Here is a 16,261-nt window from a genome sequence, read left to right as displayed (position 1 = left end):
ATCATCATCATCATCTAAAAGGCATTACAGTACTGGAAATTTAATCTTATTAATCTTTTCCTACTGATCTCAGCTTGGGTTTAGCTTTTTCAAGACAGTTCTATATTGTACTAATATTTTTACTGAGCTGTTCACCTATCCTCTGTGATTGCTTTCTTAGTCGGTAAATGTCACCTCAATCGCCATCAGTATATATGAGCTATATGAGCTAAGTTAGACTATTTTTTCACTTTATTCTTGCATATTATAGGAGATACAACATCATTTTATGCTAATCCACCAAACTTTTCTGAATTTTTTTGCTGTCTTTTGAACATTTTATATAATTGGGGGCTGACTCAAATCGCTTGTAAGCAAATTTAAAATAACTAAATTCACAACAATGTAATATTTATTTCTACTTTTTTTGTTCACAAAAGCAAAAGTGATAACCTTTTGAATCTGAGATCTGTATGAGCCAGCACCATGATTGGAACAGGATATTAATGAAGTATATTATTAGAATAAATTACAAGAATTAATAAATAATTTGCAGTTACTCAATAGGATTCTTTCTGTAATCATACAAATATGAATCTGAATCAAAGAATGTAAAATCTTATGCATATATTCCTGAGAATAAGGAATTGAAAGCAATAAAATGTATCTGTGATTAAACATATATAGGATTCTTGAAAAAATAATAGAATTTTGTGTATGGTAGTAGTAGTAGCCTATACAAGCTTGATTATTTAAAAAAATGTTGTGGTGTTCCTCCACAATAAAATCAAACATTATCATCTGTAGCTTTCCAATAACTATATTTTGCTTTAAACAAATGGATATTTTAATAGTTTTTTTTTTTTACAAACATGGTTTTCTCTCCTCTTTTTCCCCATAGATTTATCAAAATGTAAATATCTGGATTGTTTCTTCCTTGAATCTAAATCCATGTGTACTCACAATTTTATAAATATAGCCACGTCTTATGACCTACAAATTATTATATTTACTGGAAGAACTATCAATAAGCATTTATTGATTAACCTTGGGGTATAGTCTGCATACTATTATTTATTTAGCAATGTTAAAATAATTTTAGAGTTTTAAAAAGTATTATATACCAAATATGAAAGAGCAAATGGGAACACTTTGTTGTAATATAAATAGAAGATCAAAGTGGAGTTCTACTTCATACCTGCTGAAAAGCAGAAGCAGCTCTGCTTAATAGATTTCTGTCTTTTTGTGACTTTTGTTACTTCTACTGTTTATTAAAACATAACTTTGTATAAATGAGATAGAAAATGGTTTCTTTGGTTGAGTGAATACCTTTTGTTGAGACTGACTATGCTTTGATTCTTTCTGCAGTGGCTAAAAAATCCTGGCCCCCAACATGAGAAACGGACTTTGTTTGGGGACATGGTGTGCTTCTTGTTTATAACGCCATTGGCTACTATCTCCGGCTGGTTATGTCTGCGGGGAGCAGTGGATCATCTGCACTTTAGTAGTAGGCTAGAAGCTGTTGGGCTCATTGCACTCACTGTCGCACTCTTCACAATTTACCTCTTTTGGACACTAGTAAGTAGTCTTTTGATTTGACTTCTATTTAAAGTATGATAAATTTTATAATGTTATTCTGGGAACATCTGGTGACAATTATTGAATGAGAAAAGATCAAACTTCATTATTGTGGTGGCCTAGAGGTGGAGCTCTTGCCTCACAATCAGGAGGCTGTGAGTAGTATCCTAGATAGCAGCAGTTATTTCTCTCTCTGGTGACAATGAGTAATTGTCTACTGTGAACTCCACGTAGGTGTCAGGAAGCACATCTGGTCAGTAAATGCTCAGCTCCAATCAGTTGCCCTGACCTCACTCTGAAGCAGGGTCATTAAAAGAAGATAGATAGATAGATAGATAGATAGATAGATAGATAGATAGATAGATAGATAGATAGATAGATAGATGATAGATAGATAGATAGATAGATAGATAGATAGATATAAATAAATAAATCAATAGTGCACACACAAAATTTGGTTCTTTTAGGTTGTCTAGAATGGTTTGCATTCCCCTAGTTTCTCTTAGAATGTTCTTGGCTGATGGAAATGGCAGAATTATTTTGTAACATTCTCTCCCTCCATCTACCTTTCCACTGTTCCACAACATAATCTTAGAAATGATAAAGACTTCAGAATGAGGATATATTTAACAAAGAGTATCTCTTCCCTTTCTACCACAGAAATGGTCTGTGGGTATTAGATGTGTTGTTTAGATTAAAAGGTCTTCCATCGGTAGACAGATGGCCTTGGATCCAAGCCAGTATTTGGAATGGCATAATATGAAGAGACTTTAGCCAAACTGCAATGAGTAGATTGGGGGGGGGGGGGAGAACCCTGGTGAAATAAATCAGTGCTGGGAAAATAGGCAGCAAAATATGTGCAGACATCATCAACCTCATATCTATGCAGCAAGTAAAAAAAATAAAAAGATTCCCTTTCCCTTTTGGCACTAATAATGGGCAGATTGAAGCTAAAACTCTGAAATCTTACCCACCATGCTTTTTTTTCCTCTTAAGTTGTTTGGGTTTGGGCCACATTAGAGAGAGATTCATTTTATACTAGCCTGCTTCTCTCTCTAATGTGATTTGTGTGAGACACCTGCATTTACCTCCAGACAGAAATTTGAGACATTGTTCATCTTTCCTAAATAAGCTTTTGTGGACATTGTTCAGGACTAACAAACTATAGTGCTCTGAACAAGCTATAGTGGGAAAGATCTGAACTGTCTTTTTCCTTTGGTATTGGTAATAAGAAGCATTTTTCAAGGCTCAGTAGATTTCAGAATAACACGTCTGGAGCTTCTAGTTAAACCTGAGTGAGAAAGCTATGTTTGACACCATCAAACAGTTTCTACCGTGTAACCTTGTACACTAATACATTTTGAAACACAAGCCGTCTTTCTTCCTCCAGACATCCAGATGTCTCAAATATGGAGGAAGAATTGAGAATGTGATCCTTTTAGAATGGTTAAATTACTTAAAATGGGCTGATTGATTTTCACTGCTAAAGAAGTAGGAAGAGAATGCAGTCAATCTTCAGTTGAAAAACATCTGCAGGAAAGAAGCGGTGGTTCCTTGTAGCAGAGATGCATCACCTCCACAGATACTTTCATAAAGAAAATAAAACCACTTCTTTATTTATGTCCTCTATCATGAAATTCCATTACAGGGTAGACGTTTTTAGTCAACATCGCTTTCAAGTTGAGTACTCATACAGGGAAGATTAAAAAAGAAAAACAACTGCATCTAGAGCCATGACTCCCACTCATGCCAAAAGACTTTCCTTCCCTCTCAAGTATGCTGCACTCTCCCCAGATATCTCTGCTGTGGTCCAGTAGCTATGAAGAACAGATTCCAGTGTACAGCTTCATGGGAGAAGGTATCCTTCAGCCTTTGCCCAAAGCCCCGCACCAGAAGGATAAAGTTTGAATTCCTCCCTTCCAGTGGTGGGTTTCAAAAATTGTTCGAACCTACTCTGAGGGAGTGGCTTGCTGCCCATGTGACTGGATGGGAGTGGCTTGCCGCCCATGTGACCGGATATGAAGATGCCGACGACACTTGTCAGAACCACCTTAAATTACCTCACACACAGCACTGGCATGCATAAGAATATGATGTAAACTTGTTTTTTAAAAGGCATCTTTGGTTTGCGTTAAAACAACTTCAACACACACAATGCTCTGATTGCACCACAAACGCAGTAATCATCCTTACCTTTCACAGAGGCACTGAGTTTTATAAATATGAGCATGATAGTGTAGAATAATCATATCCAAGGACCAGTGGTGGGCTTCAAAAATTTTTGGAACCTCTTCTGTAGGTGTGGCCTGCTTTCCGGGTCCACTGGTGGAACCTCTTCTAACCGTTTCGGTAGATTTGACGAACCGGTTCTACCGAATAGGTGCAAACTGATAGGAACCCACCTCTGTCCCCCTCCCTCCGACCCACACATACCTTTTCCAGCTGCTTCAAAGAGGGCTTAAACTATGCTCTTGCCTCAGGTCCTCTGAAGAAGACCTGCCCAAACAAGCGTCTTCTACTATGAGGCAGGAGAACTGCGTGCCTCACCTACATCAGGAATTTTAAGGCTTTTAACCCTTGCTTAATTCTGCTCGAGTGATCATAAAATGCCTAAAAAGACTAGATGAGGCACGCAGTTCTCCTGCCTCATAGTAGAGGGGGCTTTTTAGAGGCTTTTTTAAACAGTTAAGCAGAGTCATCCACGATGAGGCAGCAACTAGCTCAGCCTGACCTAAGCTCTTCCCTTTTACATTTTTTTCTTTTCATGATGACAGAGGTGAGGCTGTGCCTCCCCTGCCTCACCTGACTGCACGTCACTGCTCAGACCTGAATTCCACTACCGGTTCGGCCGAAACGAATCGAAACGAGAGCAACCCACCTCTGTATAAATTAAAGCATTTCATATTAGATGGGCCACATTTGTTTTACTCAGCATATACCTATGCATATACGGTATCCAGGCATGCACATCATACACACTATAATCCAGCAAGAAAGATCATGCACCTTGGTGTTATTGCAACACACGTAATATGCCTTTCAGGGCCTGCAGTTGGAAACTGCAACCGATAGAGAATGCAGCAGTCAGGCTCTTAACAAGAGAATCTTGTTATTGCAGAATCTCTCCTATTCTGTGATCACTGCACCGGTTGCTATTAGTCTGAGCATAATGCTAATTATCACCCATAAATCCTTCTGCAGTCTAAAGATCTAGAGAGGTTGTGCCCAAGGAATACAGATCAGAAGGCAACTCTTCTCAGTAATGCTGCCACATTATTTATGTATTTGTTTATTAAATTTATATCTTGCCAACTTCAGGCAGACAAATGAAATTAAAACATCCCTAAATATATTACAAGTAAAACATGCAGGGTAAAAGGCATTATGACAATAGTGTTAAGATGTTCACAAAGAAAAGAAATACTACTATTAAGTCAGTACTCGTATAAGAAAAGCTCAAGTTTGTTGTGAAAGATCACTAAGATGATTAAATTCAGCCAACAAAAACTCTTGGGGGGTGGGGAGCGGAAATTCAGTCTTTAAGACTTCTGGAAAGCCATCACAGTAGGAACAAATATAACATTGTCAGGGATGCTGTTCTATAAGTCCCGGAATGGAAACACAGAGTCTCTGAGGTTTTTCCGATCTATGATGAACATACAGGATGGCTCAGTTTAGTTGAGAAATGTGTGCCTTGTCCCTTCTCTTCTGACATTTTGAAGGGCACTAGAAACCATTTTCTTTGGCCCCTCAGGAGAAATTATGGCAGTCATCTAGAGGTTTTTTGGTTTTTTTTAAAGCCTTTGAGGAGCATTATTAATTATCTACTACGGTATATACCCAAATACGTTTAGATTCAAGTTGGTAAAGAAACAAATGTCTATTTAAATCAATTGATTTGTACTAGTGGAAACTGCTCAAGCTAATTTTTGAATAGGTTTTGACTGGAAACTTCCTTTAGTTTCAATAAAATTAATGTAGGTTATTTTCGTATATGCACGGTCAGTCTTCCAGAAAAAAATGGCAGAAAAAAATATACTGTCTTAAATAATAAGCAGCCTATATGAATATCTTTCTCATTATTTATATTATCTAGTACTGTTGTTCTCCTGATGTGCTGCTACAGATAACAAATGTACATTATAAATACCAACTTAGATAAACAATATATGATACACTGAAAAGAAGAGATTTTAAAAGTCATATATCCCAAAATTATATTTCATATTATGAAGGATGTAGGGAAATATATTTTCTGGAAAGTATGCCGTGACCATATTTTATTGCCTCTTAATTGCTACCCAAATAAATATGCATGTTAAATTACACTTGGAGAGCTGAATGCAACATCCCATGGGTGTCCTTTTAATCCAGCTTTGAGAATTTCCTCTTGCTGTCCTCTTCCTTTCTCAAATCTCCTTAAGAAAATTGAGAGGTTTGGGAGACACCAATGTTGGTTTATTTAATGATAGGGATCTTGATTTGCAAACTTCAGTACTGTGTATAACTTAAAATCTCTGATCATTAAAAGTGCCTTTCATCCAAGAGTATTGTTTTACACATACATGGAGAGGTGATAAGCCTAAACCAAACATGGCCTCCCATCATTGTATTGAATATACAGTTTCAGGGGCATGGTAGGTGTATGTTTTATATTGCTTGCCAGATGGGAGAACCTTTCTTATCCTCTTATGACTTCAGTAGGAATGGACTATATTAATGAGGAAATGTGCTCTCAAAGAAGAGATTCAGTTTCAATGTCTAACAACAGGGCTTCAGTGTAATAGTAGATGATAGAGAGAGGAGAGAGATTAAATCCCAATCCATTTTCTATTCAGCCAATTGCCTCCTAACAGTTTTGCAATATGCTTGAATTATACTTCATTACCTCATGCTAGGACCCCAAATCGTGATTTTTTTTTTGTTAGCACAATAGCATATGACTGTACAAAATTACACATAACACTGAAATGGTATAGTAGTCCTTACATTGTGTCCTGTTAACTTTTTTCAGGCAAACAAAGAGCACTGAACTGTTCATACTATTTGAACACATTTGCTTTCATTTAATGAAGTCATTTTATTGTTCCCCATTTTCAATCCACTAATAACAATCGTAGGATAGGAAGTTGGGCACAATTCAGATAAATATTCAGTTTCATGTACTTGAATGAAAAAGTTCAAACTCATCTTGTCAAAATAATTATATAAAAGAATTGGATTTTAAGTTCTAGTTTGATATTGATTCAAGCTGCTGGTTTTCAAATATTATTCTAATAGTTGTAGTTTCTTAGAAGCCTTATTTATGTTTATGTAACCACAAGTAAAGGGTTTAAAATGTATCAATATGCAACCTGCATCAGGTTAACAGAACCTGATACACCTCATAGTACATAATGCTTGACCAAATCTACTCACCTAATTAAACTATATTTACAATCTTTGCTTATGGCGTAATTTGGCTTTGAGACTTCACCAGATAGTCCAGAACTCCAGAGGTGTTGAGTGTTGTGATGTACAGGGCTGTGGTATTACATGTTGTTGATTGATACATTGTCTTTCATAAGATATACCTCAGGGCAATTATTATCGTTTTTTTCCCACATTGGCCTTCATATTAAGCCATGTATAAACCAAACTCTGCCATCTGGGTGAATAACACTGCTGTATCTCAATAATGTAAGAGTTTAGTGAGCAATTATTTTGAGAACAGAGATCCATACATTTCAAAGGAGCTATTTTCTGTCCTTCCTAAATAAGACCCTGTCTCTCTCAAAGACTGTGATTAGTCCTTTAAATGAATCTAGGCATTGTTTTCATGATCAATGAACAAATCTCATCTCTGTTCTGGACAGGAAGTGTCTTGGATCCAAGTTTCTGATTTTTTTTAAAAAAATGATGAAGAGCAGATCCTACTTTCACATTGAGTTTGAGTTTTATAACTTATAAATGTACACAAATGTTTAGTCAAAATGTTTTTTGAGAAACCACAGAGATTTAGAAATGGTTGTGGGATTTACACAATTTTGCTATCCACTAACAACGTTGCAAACTGTTAGCAGAAGACTTTCCTTACAAAATGCAAAGTTGAGCTTCTAGGTTTCAGTAGCCAACATAGCTTAGGCATTGGCTGAAGGCAAGAACTAATTGTAAACAGCCTACTAGGCTTAACTAGGTTATTTATTGATGTGTTTGCCATATATAAGAATTGCCCATCTCTCCCTTACAAAAAGACTCTGAGCAGTGGGCAATAAAATATCAAAAGCATAAAAAACAGTATGCAAAATTTAAAAGAGCCAAAGAATGTTAAAAATTGATTAAAGGGTGTGGGGAAGGCTTTCAGAGCACCAACTAGCCTGACAGTTGTGTGCTCATCTAGGCGCCCCAAGGAAGGCCACAGAACCATGTTTTCAGGCACTTCTGGAAAGCCAGGAGACTGTGGCCCTGCCTCACCTCCAGATTGAGTGTTCCACAGGGCAGGGGCAATGACAGAGAAAGGTCTCTTCCTGGACCCCACCAGTCGGAATTCTTTGGCTGATAAAATCCACAATTTATCTTCCCTGCCCGACTAGGTGAGATGGGCTTGAAGTAATGGGACGATGTTATCCTGTGAAAAATTCCTTAAATATTCATTGAGAACCAGGCTTACAATGCTAAAAATTGCTAAAAAGGACCTATCCTTTCTATAATCTCTAGGAAAGAATCTTAGTAACCCAAGGAGAAGCCCATAAATGTAGATAGCCTGTGATGATATTGTGCCACTAGTGGTCATGAGTAATGAACATAAAACACAGGAAATGGCATTGTGGAATCTGCCTACTATTCCTTTGTCACCACTATTGCACATACATTCAGGGTGAAGAATTTGAAAATCCAGTGGCCGTTGTAAAAATGTTATCACAAGTGCTTGAAAAAACTCTGATCAATTAAATCTCATTACAAATGGGTTATTAGATATATCATTTCCTAACTATATTGTCACTATTATCCCGATACATTGATCTGTCTGAAATAAAATTTGGCTATTTCCAAAGAAAGATGTTGCCAAACATTACTGCATAATTCAAACACCAATCTGAAGAATGTTGCTTTATGCTTTGTTGCATAACAAAGTGATATATTTTTAAAAGGGATGGTACTCCAAACTATCAGCATTTTCTCTTTTATTAAAACTTAAGTTCAGAGAAACGTTTTTAAATCCACTGAAATCATTTACAAAGTAATTCCAAATGGACTTAATACCAGGTATTTTTTAGCTCCATTGGTTGCTATAGAAAAAGAAAATTAGATTTAAGTATTACAGAAGCAGATTGAAAAACTGGATTTTTGAATCCTTTCAAGACTTCCTTGAAGTGCATATTGAGTTGAGAAGAACTGGAGTTAAAAGAGAATCATTCAGGTTGAGGCACAATAATGCGAGTAATATTAAAAGGCCCTTGACTTTTCTTCTGAGTGTGTTTTTCTGGTTATCTTAACCGTAAATTCTTCTCTTTATTTTTCTGCAGGTATCCTTTAGGTATCACTGTAGATTATACAATGAATGGCGTCGGACCAATCAAAGAGTTATCCTTCTCATCCCAAAGTCTGTCAGCATCCCTTCTACCCAGCAATCCTTGCTGGGCCTGCATTCAGTCAAAAGGAACTCAAAAGAGACCATTGTCTAATTGTGAAAATCTTTTCCAGAGGCCATGAACTACATATGGTAGCATCGTAGTTGGAAAGACACTTTTTGTAGAAGAAAAGACACGACTGTTGCAATTTAAATCATGGATGCTGCAATCATATGATATTTGCTAAGCTGCCAAACATGTCTAAAATTTAGCAGATACTGTATGGAATTTTCCAACACATGTTGATAGCTGCATCACTAGGGATGCAACTCTTTTCTAATTGTGATTAAAAACTATGATGGCAAACACTGCAAAATATGTGAATTGTATTATTTCTGAAACAGGTCCAGTCATCTTCTATGCTGTATTCTCTCTTCCTATATCTAGATTAATTGAGGAGAATTGGAGGCTGCTTTAAGATGACATGAAGAGTATGTGAGAGAGAGCACATGCATACAAAACCTATTCGTCACACAGCCACACTAGGTCTAGAGACAGCTAAAAGAAAAATTCTCAGTGGAAGGCTAATGAAAAGTTTTATAGCTTAATGTCTTGAGAGAGAAAAAAAATGAAGGCTTTGTAATTACCTATTAAGCACAATCCCAAAATAAATGGACCTCTGATATTTATGTAGTATATTTCCTCATTCTCGGCTATATACCTTCTGTATTGGAACTGCTACTCTCAGAGTTAACATTCTGCATTTATAACATCAGGAATGAATCAAGTTGGCTTCTATTTTCATTACAACAGTAACCTTTGCAATGAGGAGAAGTAGGGAGGAGAGTTCCCAAAGCTTCTGGTAAACTGCAGAGGGTAGATGAACACGATCTGCCAAAATTCCCAAAGCCCTTTGATATGATTTTTTTTTTATCTTCAGAATTTCCATCTTCGAGGGACCAGTTTCATAGCAATCTGTAATGGTGAAGACTTGCAATCATGACTATAGACTAGAGCTGCTGTATCCCTGCTGCAAAACACAGATGTCTGGAAAAAAAACCACCCCATCATTTCAGAAAGCAATTTTCTCAAGCGGAGAGGAAACAGTGTATTGTGGAGAAATGATTGATTGAAATCGCAAGGAATTAAGTTGCGTCACAACAATGTTCTCTAAATTTAATTCCTAAATTTATTTTGTAAGGGGGACTTTTGCACAGATAATAAAGGACTGGCTCATTAGACATGTTCTAAGAAGCTTGGACCTGCCTTGCATTACAATGAGTAAAACTACAGCTTTGCTGGATTTGCAACTTGACAGATAAGTTTAGATGGAAACATCTAAGCCTTAACTTCTTTGTGCTTACCAGACTAAGACCTCTTTGTTAAAAATGTTTACAACCGCCTTATAATCGTAGCCAATTCCAATTTGGAATCTGAATGTTAAATTCTTCATTTCTTGGGTGGCATATCTTGGCATGACTGCCTTTTCCAAAGCATGACAGACAAAGGCATCATTTTGATCCATTATTTTTAGAATTAGGCTATCAAATGGACTTTTCTTACATCAACAAATGTTCCTAGCACCTAGAATATTTATTAATTAAAATACACTGCTGAATCATATTTAAGTAGAGGAAAACTCAACATTTGTCTCATTTCCTATGTTATGGGGTCAGGGGGAAATGAAGAGGATGTGTATTAAAGCAATTGCAAAGACTAAATGGATTAAACAACTGTTCTTTGTTAACTAGTAGAATTGAGTCCCACCTTATGCAGATTCCAGTCTACATCTTCTTCTGGATATGATCGCAGCCATCACACAACACACTGGTGCAATCTACCAAAGTGCATTGAAAACTATGAAAAACTCCACACACCCCTCATAAGCACACCCACACACCCAAGGCCCATACGCCTAACTTTTATGCTTTTAAGTTTACATGGGGAGATGTTTTTTTGCAGGGCTCAGTGATGGGTAAAGATCTTTCTGTTGTTGGTAATGACCAAAAACCAGCCTCTGCATTCATCTGTTCAGTTGCATCTGATTCTTTAGAGACCATATAGTTTAGTAAAATTAAATGAGCAAAAAGAAGTGGCTCTGCTTAAAAGAGCTACTTCACAATAGCAATAGCAATAGCAGTTAGACTTATATACCGCTTCATAGGGCTTTCAGCCCTCTCTAAGCGGTTTACAAAGTTGCCTCCCCCCCCCCCCAGTCTGGGTCCTCATTTCACCCACCTCGGAAGGATGGAAGGCTGAGTCAACCTTGAGCCGGTGAGATTTGATCCGCTGAACTGCAGAGAACAGTCAGCTGAAGTGGCCTGCAGTACTGCACCCTAACCACTGCGCCACCTCGGCTCAAAGCAGAAGAAACTGTGAAAGAGCTGTAAACTTGGTGAGTGACAATCAAATTGAGATCATAGGAGGTCAGGACAAACGGCATAAATACAAGTAGATGTTAAATTGTGTTGTCAATTCTTTAGAGATAGAATCTGAGGGGATGTCAAGGGGTTCATTAGCCTGTGCACAGTTCCCAATTGACCTTAGAACTCTGACCAGCTGCCTTTCTGTGCCACATAGTCTGTTTTTTTCCTCTTTAGCATTATTTCCTTTTAGTGCTCAGCAGTGAAAACATACTGCAGGTCTTTTGGGGGGGGGGTATCTCATTGGAACAGACATAAGAGTAAGAGTGAGTAAGGGGTACAGGAGAAAGAAAAGTAAGGAAAGTTCCATAATGCAAGAAACCTCTTCATCTCTTTGGTTTTTATTGAAGCTATTTCAATGATTTTTTAAATATGATTCATGAATATGATTCATGAATATTAAGCCATGTACATAAATGCTATTAATTTTTTTAAAAAAATCTTTATTAATTTATGTTTTGTAAAAAAAATGAACAATAGAAAGGAGAAAAGAAAGAATTGATTAATAATAATAATAATAATAATAACAACAACAACAACAACAATAACCACTGGTCATTATGTAAAAAATAAGATTTACCTGTATCCAGAAAGTCATGGGAACATAAAGTGGAAAAAGTTATCGAAAATGAGAAGGTGAAGATCTTGTGGGACTTTCGAATACAAACAGATCGTCATTTGGAGCACAACCCGCAAGATATCACAGTTGTAGAGGGCCGACGGGTACAGTTTATTGTTATCGCTGTTCCTGGAGATGCCAGAGTCGAAGAAAAAGAACTAGAAAAAATAATGAAATATCGCAACCTGGCCATCGAAACTACATTGCTATGGATGAAGCATGTAACAGTGATACCCATTGTCATTGGGGCACTTGGCACCATGTCCAAGAATTTTATAAGATATATCAACAAATTGCAGCTTCCTGCAATACCACCAGTGGAACGGCAAAAAAGTGTGCTACTCGGAACATCTTATATTTTAAGAAGGTACTTAGTTGATACCTAGGACGCTGGCAGAAAACTATCAACCATTAGCACCAGTCAATGGTATTTGTGATGCATTTTTGAATGTTCAGTTGGCTGAGTTTCATGTTTAATGAATAAAATACAACAACAACATCATCATCATCATAAAAGCAATAAATTTCTGGGATATACCTGTGATTTGATATTCTGCAGTAATAATTGACTGGACCCAGATGGAGTTGGACAATTTGGACAACCATTTTGAAGAAAGTGAACTGTGGATACGAACTTGCAAAGAAAGGATTGAAAGAATTTTGCACTTGATGTACATGGATGATTTGAAGCTGTTTGGTAAAACAAAAGCTGAACTAAATTTATTAATTGAAAGCACAAAAGAATTTAGTCAAGACATTGGCATGCAGTTTGGAATTGACAAATGTGCAACAATGGCAATCAAAGAAGGCAAGGTCATAGAAGATGATGGAGTAGACTTGAGAATGAAGAAATGATAAAGACAGTAAAACTAGAAGGTTACAAGTACTTGGGGATTTTAGAAGCCTCTGACTTAATGCATAATAAAGTCAAGGAATCAACTTCAGCCAAGTACATTCAATGAATTCGCAAAATATTAAAGTCCAAATTGAGTGGAGGAAACATCATAAAAGCCATAAATACCTGGGCTATACCTGTGATCCGATACTCTGCAGGAATAGTTGACTGGACCCAAATGGAGTTGGACAATTTGGACAGAAAAACAAGGAAGCTTATGACAATGAATCATGCCCTGCACCCTAAAAGTGATGCTGACTGATTATTTCTACCAAGAACAGAAGGTGGTTGAGGACTCCTACAAGTAAAGCAAACTGTGGAAGAAGAAAGACACAGCTTGAATGACTATATCCAGAAAAGTGAAGAACCAATGATTAAGGAAGTAAATAAAGGAGGCCTTCTGAAGACAACTAAGTCGAAAGCTGAATACAAGAAAGAAATAATTGAGAAGCGAGCTGAAAATTGGAAAAGCAAAGCTATGCATCGCCAATACTTGAAAAGCATTGAAGGCAAAGCTGACTAAAAACTAACTTGGAACTGATTAAGATCAGAAGTACTGAAAAAAGAAACAGAAGGCTTTATTGGCAGCTCAAGAAAAAGCCTTAGCCACAAATTACATGAAAGGAAAAATTCAGCATGTTACCACCAATAGCAAATGTTGCCTCTGTAATGAGAAAGATGAAACAGTCGACCACTTGATCAGTGAGTGCAGCAACGCCATGACCAAGTTGCTAAGATCATTCACTGGAAACTGTGCCAGAAGTTTGGATTTGAGTACAGCAAAAACCACTGGGACCATCAGGTCGAGAAGGTTCTAGAGAATGAAGTCAAGATCTTGTGGGACTTCAGAATTCAGACTGACAGGCCCTTGGCCCACAACACACCTAACATAACAATAGTTGAAAAGAAAAATGTTTGGTTCATTGACATTGCAATACCTGGTGATGTGCGAATTGAAGATAAGCAGCAAGAGAAAATCACAAAGTACCGGAACTTGCAAATTGAAGTTGAGTGACTGTGGAAAAAGAAATTGTGTGTTGTCCCTATTGTAATTGGAGCCCTTGGAGCAATACCTAAAGAGCTACCTCGCTATTTGGAAATTCTCAATTTATCGGACTTGAACATTCTGATTCTACAAAAAACCACCTTACTTGGAACAGCTTATATCCTCCGACGTTACCTTAGCAGTTCCTAGGTCTTTGGTTAGGACTCGAGCTGTTGAGCTACCAACCAGCCCCAAAGGCTGTGAATCTCACCAAAGATTAAACACATAATAATACAAAGGAACTATTGTGCAGTTAGTGTTTAGTATATTGATTATGAGAATTTATCCTTAAACAAAATACATAATTTTTACATTAAAAGAAAATATTTGAATCTCTGAGCTAAGTGGAGTAATCATTGTTATTTTAAAAAAACAAAGAAAAAAACTGCTAAAAAGTCTCAGATAAATATTGTAGTTCCTAATTTTCCTTTTGCTGTATAATAGTTAACCCTTTAGACTAGAGCTATTCAATCAATTGTAAAAAGAACTCATATTGGCTAAACCTACACTTTTTTTTTCTTGTTCAGAATAATCTCCCTTTAACTCAAAGTTCCTCTGTAACTCCTCTATAACATGATCAAAATGTCCCACCAGCCCAGTTCATGTCTCCCCCACAAATTTAAGTCAACACAAATTAATTGACCAGAGCTATGGAAGATGATGCAAAAATAACACTATTTCCAAGGGTGGGGTTCTTGTACGGGTTGGTACCGGTTCGCTTCGTGTGCGCTTTGCCTCTGACTATATCTCCACATTTTTATTTTATTCATTGTTCCAATGATGACCGCAGTTTGGGAAAACTATTCAATGCAGTGTTCAATACAGGTAGTCATCGACTTGCAACAGTGTGCTTAATGACTATTCAACGTTACAATGGAACTGAAAAAAGTGACTTACGACCATTTTTCATATGACCATTGCAGCATCCCCATGGTCACATGATCTACATTCGGATGCACGACACCTGACTCACATTACGTTTCCCCAGAGTCACGTGATCCCCTTTTACAACCTTCTGACAAGCAAAGTCAATGGAGAAGTCAGAATCATTTAAACGTGCTACTAAATTAACAACTGCAGTGATTCACTTAACAAATGTGGCAAGAAAAGTTGTAAAATGGGGCAAACTCGCTAAACAAATTTCTCACTTAGCAACAGCAATTTTGGGCTCAATTGTGGTCTTAAGTTGAAGACTACCTGTAGATCTGGAGAGCCAAGTTGGGGAAGGATGCTTTAGAACTGTTTTTCAGTCTTGGCAACTTTAAGATGTGGACTTCAGCTTCAGCTTCCAAAATTCCCCAGTCAGCATGCTGGGAGTTGAAGTACATAGATCTTAAGAATGCCAAGTTTGAAACATTCTGATTTAGAAGGATGTACCCTTGCACAAAGTGGTATTTGTTTCAGAGGCATTCACCCAACCAGCGAAGCAGCATCAGCTTGCTGCCCTTTTCTCTGCTAGAGAGAACATCCATTATAACTCAGGATCCTGACATAGAAGGTTGAACTGCAGGAACTTAAGTGTTCATCAAAAGGACAAAAACTATGTCGTGCCATTGTAAGAAATGCACATGCAAAAGGGATGAACGGCACTTAAATTGTGCCACTACAATAGTTTTCATCATTGGTTTCCCCACTCCTCCTACAGACCTGTGTGCATATAAGCATTGGGCTTCTGCAGCTCTTCTCCAACAGGGCCAGCTAACATCCAGATCCGCTGTGGAGATAACGTTGCAAAAGCAAATCTGGACCATTAATACTGGAGCAGGCAGTTTTCCATTTGCAAGTCGCCTCAGCTTTACTCACTTTTCTGTAGAAGCCAAGGCATCTTGCTCTCTTGACACACTTTCCTCATGCCCTTCTGTTCTGAAATCAAGTTGCCAAATCACTCTTCCACAGAAAAACAGCCCTTTGGCCCTTGGCTCCAGAGACTCATGAAAACGAGGAGGGAATATATCATGTAGATCATTATCCCATTATTTTCAAGATGCATACAAATCTTTAAATTTGCTCGATATTTTTTCCCAGTGTTAGTTTGCTGGATTTTTCTCCTCTCCCCTTTGAAAGTAGCTGTTGCTTGCACCTTTCTGGGCAAGTGACATTTCAGTATTTCTCAGATTTTTCAAAATAAAGCACATTGTGAAAAGTTCAGCCACATCACTATGTTGTGCCTTT

The 16,261-nt window shown here is 37.3% G+C and overlaps 1 protein-coding gene across 2 annotated transcripts in view; it reads left to right on the top strand.

Annotated features, from left to right (window-relative positions):
• Positions 1–9,483, top strand: part of MARCHF3 (membrane associated ring-CH-type finger 3) — a 126,123-nt gene extending 116,640 nt beyond the window's left edge. For both annotated transcript variants that reach the window (XM_087715871.1, XM_087715872.1), the window contains exons 4-5: positions 1,348–1,557; positions 9,063–9,483. In XM_087715871.1, the coding sequence (XP_087571997.1) occupies positions 1,348–1,557; positions 9,063–9,221 (369 nt within the window). In that variant the 3' untranslated portion in view covers positions 9,222–9,483. The remainder of the gene's footprint in view (positions 1–1,347; positions 1,558–9,062) is intronic.
• Positions 9,484–16,261: the final 6,778 nt, after the last annotated feature.

The sequence above is a fragment of the Thamnophis sirtalis genome, unplaced genomic scaffold, assembly GCF_051295495.1.
Source record: "Thamnophis sirtalis isolate CommonGarterSnake01/CBP01778 unplaced genomic scaffold, rThaSir2_p1.2 scaffold_5, whole genome shotgun sequence".
Classification (NCBI taxonomy): Eukaryota; Metazoa; Chordata; class Lepidosauria; order Squamata; family Natricidae; genus Thamnophis; species Thamnophis sirtalis.
This window is presented reverse-complemented; position numbering and strand designations above follow the sequence as displayed.